Consider the following 8,565-nt stretch of genomic DNA (forward strand, 5'->3'; position numbering starts at 1 on the left):
ACGCTCCCAGCCTCTTTTTTTTTTTTAATTCTGGGATTTATTTACCTTCTATGGCTATTACTGTAACTGAGAGCTGGCTCCAGCTCTAAGGCCCTCGCTAGCTGAAAGCAGATATCTGGGTTTGTTTACCTTCTGTAATTGAAACTCTGTTGCCATCACTGGCGCTCTAAGCTCTGATGCCCCGGCTGTCTGAAAGCAGGTATCTGGGGTTTGTTTAGCTTCTATAATTGCAACATTGTTGCTTAGACCGGAGCTCAGAGCCTGGCCATAGCAACGGGGGAACCTTGGCTTCCTCCATCACTGGAGCATGCAAGCCTCCTGTTCGCTTCAGCTGCCTGGCTGCCGGCCCCCATCTTGGTTTCAGTTAATTTGCATATCGCCCTGATTAGCCAATGGGAAGTGTGTCGGAGGTATGGTTAATTACCATGTTTGTCTATTATTAGATAGGATATGTTATTAAACAAGACACAAGATCTCAGTTATGATTTCTCTTCACTCCAGACTTGCTTGATAGGTTTAGTAGTTTCAATTATAACTAAATTAACATTAATATTTTAGCAGATGATGCAGAAATAGTTCCAATAGATAAAGACATATTTCACATCTTAAAAACCACTCAGTACAAAGAAAGATTTTTAGCTGAATGTACCAGCATTCAAAGAAATGAATAAAAAATTCTCAATGCACAAAAATGCATATATTTATTTGAGCTTTGGGTTATAACTACATGGAACATTAAAATGTTTCTCACTGAAAACACTGAGTTATTTTCATCCTGCAACACGGAATACAGATTTTACTATTACATTGATTTAATCCATATAGACAAATCAACAAACACATAGAAAATATTAAAAATATTAGGGGTTGAATAAAGAAAGGTGAGTGCAGTAGGAATGGAAATAATGGAATTCTAAAAGCCTTTTTTTAAAAAATATATTTTATTGATTTTTTACAGAGAGGAAGGGAGAAAGATAGAGAGTTAGAAACATCGATAAGAGAGAAACATCTATCAGCTGCCTCTTGCACATCCCCTACTGGGGATGTGCCCGCAACCAAGGTACATGCCCTTGACTGGAATCGAACCTGGGACTCTTGAGTCCAAGGTTGAAGCTCTATCCACTGAGCCAAACCGGTCAGGGCTAAAAGCCTTTTTAAGGAACTCATTGAATCATGGGCAATGAGGGTAAAATGGGTGAGGTACAGGTGCCAGTGGGGGTCTGTTACCTGGATGATGACTGAATAGGTTCCACATAGTATCTTGGATAACTGAATGACTACTCTGATGAGGCAGATGATCACTTGAAGCCCACTGAGTGCTATGAGAATGGAAAACAAAATGATGTTCCACTCCACTACATGTGCAGGTTCAAGGCACTGAATCCATATGCTAGAATCTGTAAGGAAACTGAGAGCAAGGAAGGAAATGGTCAACAAGAGCCAATAAGGCCAAAGCCTACATACTTGGTCCAAGGAAGAAGGCTACAGTTATTTATATGTTTGGGACAGTAATACATATGATTAAAATATATATTATTAAATATGAATTCATATATTTAAAGAAATCATTCAGTACATATATTGAACATCTCTCTCTATATAAAAACCTAAGTGACCATTATGACAGGTTGACCAAATGACTGGTTGCTATGATGTGCACTGACCGCCAGGGGGCAGATGCTCAAAGCAGGAGCTGCTTCCTGGTGGTCAGTGCACTCCCACAGCCAACCTCTCACAGCCAGCCAACCTCCTGTGGTCCCTCCCCCTGGCCGGGTGGGCACCCTCCTACCCCCCTGATCAGCTCCAACCACCAGTCAGGCCGAAGAACCCTACCTGTGCACGAATTCGTGCACTGGGCCTGTAGTATAGTATATATATAGCACCAGACTATGCTTATTGTAAACATGGTACCTGCCTCAGAGACAATTACAATTCAATTAGGAAGCAAGATACATACTGAAGAGTTCAATAGTAATGGAAAGCAGCATATGTCAATACCAAGAGAGGTAGAGACTTCCTGTCTCTGGGAGTCCAGAAGTTAGCTTGAGCTGTAGGGGATAGAGCTGAGCTTGCACTGGATATAAAATCACACGGGTGGCAAAATGAAAAAGAGAAATTCTGCTAGATATTCCTAGACACTGTCCCAACACTGTCTAGAACAGTGGTCCTCAAACTTGAGCATGTATCAGGATTGTGGAGGGCTTGTGAAAATGCAGAATTTGGGGCCCCACCACAGTGTTTTTGATTCAGAAATTTTGGGTGTGGCTCAAGACTACATTTCTAAGTTCCCAGGTGATGGTGATGTTGCTGGTCTGGGGTTCACAGTGTGAGGACTTCTTCTTCAGAGTGTTACTGTCCTGCAGCTCTTAAGATTTAGACTGTGAGGTGGCAATGCAAAAGCTGGAAAGGTTTGATCAGTCTAGTTCTGCATAGAATTGTGAGAATTAAACAACTCCAAGATAATTTTAAAGCCACACTGAATCGGCCTGACAACTTTTGCCCACTTCCAGGTCTACCATGACCATTAGCTCTTCTTATAAGGAGGACACACTCTCTGTTCAACTAAATCAAAATGGAAAACTGGTCTTTAAAAAGAATCACCCCCCAAAAAACAATCAAACCTATTTACAAGGCAGAATTTTCTATAAATATCTTGTCAATAGTAAGATGATTTTTCTTAAAACAGCAATTTGGGCAACCTGGGTACCAGCCAAAGTGGCTGTGGGTATTAATGCCTGTGGCAGAAAGGATTAGTGCTCTCACCACCACAACCTTTATTTTCTCTTTCCCCACTCCATTTCTTTCTCATTCCCCTCCATTAACTCTCTTTCCTATTCTCTATGCTCCAGTACACTGAGAGGCACTCTGAGAATTTTGTGATATTGCCAGTGACCCTTAGGTTTCAAGAGGTAAAGAGCATTGAATATGAAGTCACAACTCCCAGATCTGTAGGATCTTGGCTAAAGGTTATTACATCTTTGACCTTTAGAGTCTTATCTGGACAGTGAGCTTCAAATATCTAACTCTAAGGTTACTGTGACTGTTTGTTGAGAATTATGTAAAAATTCCTATAACCTATAAGCACCAACAGGGTCTTCAAGGAATAGAGAATCTGGACCAGGTGAATGCGAATATAAAGGGCAACTTGAAAGGTGTAAGGGAGAGGCATGTGGGAAGCCTGAGATTCTTGCAATTGAAAGGGGAGGCTTCTTTGGTTTGGGGGTGGGGAAAAGCTCAGGGGCTAATGGTATAAAAAGAGGATTTTTTGCAGCCAGCAGGACTTGATACATAGGGTCCCTTTCCTGAAGTCCTTTAATTCCACAGGATTGTCTCTAAATTCTCAGAAAGGCCGAGGGTTGTGTTTCAGGTTCTCCTGACCGGAGGAAGAGCTTTGGCCAGAGCACCTTGTGGAACCTTCAGAATAAAGGCAACACAGAAGCAGTTCTGCCAAGGAGCTCTAGGTGAGCATGTGAGACTTCAAATAGATGTGGGTCTTGAACTATAAAGGCAGTCATGGGGAGTTAAGAAGAAAATGTGATTTTCTCAGGAAGTGGTACCGACACTCCCTCATTTTATTCCACTAGAATTCTGAGCACAGGATGAGACGGACAAGATTCAGTTACCCTCTCCTGTGTCTCTGCCTGGGCCCTGCTTCCTTTTGAGTTGCCTCTGCAGATGCTGGTAGGCCAGTAAGCTCAGCACAGTGCTAGTGGGAGGCATTCTGTGACCCAGCATGAATCCTTCAACAGCTGAACTATCATACCAGCCTCTTGAGAAGACTTCTAGATTCTACTTCAGTATATGCTAGAGAAGCTACTGGCTCCATCTACAAGCCCCTGCACTTAGGCATGTCTCTGCATCTCAGCCTGCACTTTGTTACTCGCTCTGCCCCTGCTGGCATAGCTCTGGGTGGTGCCCATCCATGGGCACTGTGATTCTCTCTCAGCTGAGTCCTTTTATATCTGTAACTTACCACATGCTCAACCTGGCCACAAAGCAAGACTGACTTCCCAGAGCCACTCAACTGCTCCAGCAGTTGCCAGACCACAGTAACCATGAAGTCCTATTCTGAAGTATGGATAAAACATGTCTTTCATTTGGATATATACATGATAGCCTCAAAACAGTGAGCGCATGTGGCATTAAAAGACTGGAGAAAAAAAAACCTGAACAATGATCAGAACAGGAACATATTGGTCTGGAGATTAGTAAATGAATAGGAAAATTCTGCACTAAAGTAACTGCATGAAACACCAAAGTGATCATGGAAAATGAGCATGAGCATTAAGTCAAGTAATTCAAGCCTAATTCCTTGGCTTGAGGAATTATTCCTTACCGTCCTGCAGTGCCTTCAAAGGCGTATTCCCAGCCATTGAGGGTGCGGCAGTATGGGCCTTGGATGAGGCCCAAAGCTGATATGGCCAGGCAGTATCCAGAGAAAGAAATTCCAAGGCCAGAGAATATAATTGACAGCAGTGTCTAAATTAAACACAGAAGAAGGAGGTTAGTGCCATAGAGTGAGACAAGGGGATAGTGTGGATAAATGATCAGATAGGTACTTTCCTCTACTCATCCAAGCCTACTCAATTCCCTATAATAAAAAATGTCCTGACAAAAATGGGAACATTTTATTCAAACCCACCTGATTCTAAAAATAAGTTTTCAAATGACTTTTTGTTTGGCATTCCATAGAGATGACTAATTAATTTACTAAATTTCTTCCTTTTTTTCTGGAATTTGACATTAAAATAGTGATTACTTCATATATAATGTAGTGAAGGAATGTAATCAATCAACTTATACTTATTTATTAAAGATGTTATTTTATAAGTGGGGGTGTCTTTAAGAATCATAAGTTATGATCCTCTATTTTCTCACATGTAGAAATATGAAGGGAAATATCAGGTGTGAACCTAGATGGTCATGTTTATATTTAAGTCAGTCTGGGGTTGATGGGGAAGAGAGTGTTCCCATTTGGATGGAGAAAATGAGCAATGTTCACAGGCAGAGCAGCACAGGCAGAGTTGTAAGAGTGAGATTAGTTTGACTTAAGAGGAGGTCCTGCAGAGGAGTAGAGGAGAGAATTATGAAGACGATGGTGCTAATGCTGGGGAGACAGGGTTGATGGGACACACTCTAGCCCTTGTATCTCTTACAGACTGACTATAGCTTAGTAGATCTAAGTGGAACATGGCCTTGAGTGCTGGATCAAGGACTCTGGACTTTCTCCTTCCAGGCAAAGGGCTTTCCCTCCATAACCTTTTATTTAAAAATTTTCAAATCTACAAAATTTGAAAGTATAGTACAATGAACCCCTACATACCCCTTACCTAGACTCACCTTTTGTGAATATTTACCACTTTTGCCTGTACAGTCTCCCTCTCTCTGTGTATGTATATGTACATGTATATATTTATTTATAAATTTTTGTTGCTGAAATTTTTGAAAGACATTATGATTTCTTACTCCTGCATACATTGGCTCATATCTTCCAAGAATAAAGATATTCTGTTATTTTGTAGCTGTTTTTTACTCTTTCATATAGGAGCCAATGAAGGTTTATGCACAAAATCACATCTCTTTAGTTTCCTTTCATCTACACTAACTTTACTGCCTTTTTGTTTTTCTGTATATTAAGTTATTTTTGAAGAATCCCAGCCAGTTGTCTTGTAGAATGCCCTACATTCTGGGCTTTTCTGATTGTTTCCTCTACTTTGGACTTGGGTTGAACCTATTGGCAAGAACACATGATTGGTGTGGCTACATTATGGGCCTCTCACTGCTATTGGTAATGATAAGTTTGAGCTCTTGGGTAAGATGGTTTCCTTCAGATCTATAAATGTACATTTTCCACTTTGCAATTAGTAAATGATTTTTGAGATAGTACTTTGATATTGTGTCATATCCTGTTCCCTAAAGACATTTGAACTGATGGATTTAGCATCCACTAGTGATCCTCATATCCATTGGTCACCAATTATCACAATAATTGGTTGCAATGCGCTGCTTTTCTATCATTTCTTTTGCATTTATATTATCATTTTTTTCTGCACAGAACTTCCATTTCTTTCTCCACTGCATCTTTCTTTTTGTACATAATCTAATTCATACAAATTAATAACTGTTATTATTCTTTTAGATGTTGAGATGGACCAAATATGGCCAGTGGGAACATCAAAGTCAATTCCTGTAACCCTTGACATGTCCTTATCATTCTTTGAACATTTCCTTGCTTTCTGGAACAGATGTTTCAAGCTCATCTTGAATATATGTTGCCCTAGACATGGCACAAGTTATTGTTCTGACAAGCTGTATTTTTGAGCAAGAATCCTATCTAATACAGATGGAATATATTGATTGCCCCACCCTCAATGATGGCAGTGCCCACAGCCACAAGATGGCCAGCAGGGGAGGGCAGGTGTGGGCGATCAGGTCAGCAGGAGAGGGAAGTTGGGGGCGACCAGGCCTGCAGGCGAGGGCAGTTGGGCTGGCAGGGGAGCAGTTAGGAGCAATTGGGCCAGCAGGGGAGCAGTTAGGTATCAATCAGGCTGGCAGGGGAATGGATAGGGGGCAATCAGGCAGGCAAACAGGCGAGTGGTTGGGAGCTAGCAGTCTCAGATTGTGAGAGGGATATCCAACTGCCGGTTTAGGCCTAATCCCTGGCCTAAACCGGAATTCAGAAATCCCCTGAGGGGTCCAGATGGGAGAGGGTGCAGCTTGGGCTGAGGGACACCTCCCCAGTGCACAAATTTTGTTCACCGGGCCTCTAGCATAGTATAAAACAAAATATGATTTTGGAAATTTCTCTAGTAGTGATGTCATGCCAACTGGAAGTGAGAAAGCCCAGGAACAAGGATTCTATATGTAGACAACTTCAAGTCAAGTGACAAACACATGCACTGGAGAAAAAGGACATTCAGGAGGAAATGAGTCACTGAAGATGACTGAAGAAAAATCCAGAGTTTAAAACTTGGATGAAAAGGAGACAGAAATAGAAATGTCAAGAAAAATTGTTTGGTTTGGGAAAAAATTAATTTAGTTTTAGAAGTGTTTTTTTTTGTGTGTGTGTTTTTAAATAAGAGTAGGATAGCCAAACAGAAGCATGCAGTAGCAACTAGATGATAAATTCAAAGCTGAGACTAGAAAAAGAGAGAACAACAAACCTGTAATTTTAGGAGCAGGGTTATCTATATTTCTTTGTTTAAAATTATTTTACTGATTATAACATTAATACATGTTTATTATGGAATATTAGAAAATATATTTCAAAAACAAAAGAATAATTCTGTTTTTCTCTTCTCTGATATTATTTCATCCAATATCCTCTCATATGATTAAAAGCTCTTTCAAGTTATATTTCTCATATTGATTTTTATAGGATTTTGCCCCATGATGGAATGAGATAAACAGAGCTACTCTTTGTTTTACAGTAGATTATTGTTAGTTAAACTTTGTAAAGAAAATTTGCCTATTCACCAATGCCATCTTTGAAAAAGGAAGAAAGATGTTTTGAAAAGATTGAGCTCCTTGTTTATTAAATGTATTCTTAAGCAGTTCACTGGGAAGATCAGTGAAGAATTTCTTCATTTAGCAACCATAACATCTATATATATATAAAAAGGCAGTGACCATGACGACTGAAATGACCGTTCCACTGGTCACCATGTGGTGCTAGCATACATGCATAGACACAGGTAAACTCTATGAATGAAATAAGAATGAACAAGACAAATGCTTGTCTTTGCAGAGCTTGCACTGTAAGAAGGTTAGGTCAGGGATGAGAATTCAAAATTACCATCACCACAGGCCTGTGGTGCTGCTTCCCAGAGCAGGCAGAGATATACCTGGTAGAGGACTAGGGGCATGACTGAAGGGCTGGTGCTGATATGAAGGCGGGTCCATTCTGGATTTCCCAGAGGAGCCAATGGCTACCTAGGAGATGGAGCTTTTGACACTGACTGGCACAGAAACCAACCAATCAGAGCTAAATCTGGGTGAACTGCAAGGAGCCAATGGCTGCCTAGGAGGCAGAGCTTTTGACACTGACTGGCATAGAAACCGACCAATCAGGGAGAAAGAAGATGGCGGCGATATAGGCAGACGCGTCCCAGGTCGTGTCCCGGAGCAAATGGAGTGAGCAGCTGAACCTAATAACACCCACCCCGAATTGGTGAAAGGGCTCAGCTGGTGAGACGGTTTGCAGCCGGGAAGGGCAGAACTCCCCTGGAAAGGTAAAAAAAAACCCAGGGATTTGGGCAGGAAAGTTTGCCAGACCTCTAAGCCCAGAGGGTTGGAGGGAGACCGCGTGGCAGACAGCCGCGCCCCTTGGGACAGGCGCAGCCCCTGACTGGGGAAAGGAGATCCGTGGGATTCCTGGCGCCGCCGGGGGATTTGAGAGCTGGGTTCTGTGATCACGGAGGACTGAGCCTAAAGGGGGCAGCCTGAAGAGCTGACCTGACCATGCAGTGCCCGTAAAAGAAGAGCTTACAGAAACCAAGCCTTCCCCGTTTCCGCGGCCGGTGTTTGTTTGTTTGTTCTCGCCGAATCCTGTTCATGGGCACTTTC

General features: G+C 41.7%; 1 protein-coding gene across 1 annotated transcript in view; it reads right to left on the bottom strand.

Annotated features, from left to right (window-relative positions):
• Positions 1-8,565, bottom strand: part of TM4SF18 (transmembrane 4 L six family member 18) — a 48,260-nt gene that overhangs the window by 1,115 nt on the left and 38,580 nt on the right. Inside the window, exons 4-5 of the mRNA XM_006772581.2 lie at positions 4,337-4,479; positions 1,228-1,408 (exon numbers count right to left, since the gene is read on the bottom strand). Coding sequence (XP_006772644.1) covers positions 1,228-1,408; positions 4,337-4,479 — 324 coding nt within the window. The remainder of the gene's footprint in view (positions 1-1,227; positions 1,409-4,336; positions 4,480-8,565) is intronic.

Source organism: Myotis davidii, unplaced genomic scaffold, assembly GCF_000327345.1.
Source record: "Myotis davidii unplaced genomic scaffold, ASM32734v1 scaffold766, whole genome shotgun sequence".
Lineage (NCBI taxonomy): Eukaryota > Metazoa > Chordata > Mammalia > Chiroptera > Vespertilionidae > Myotis > Myotis davidii.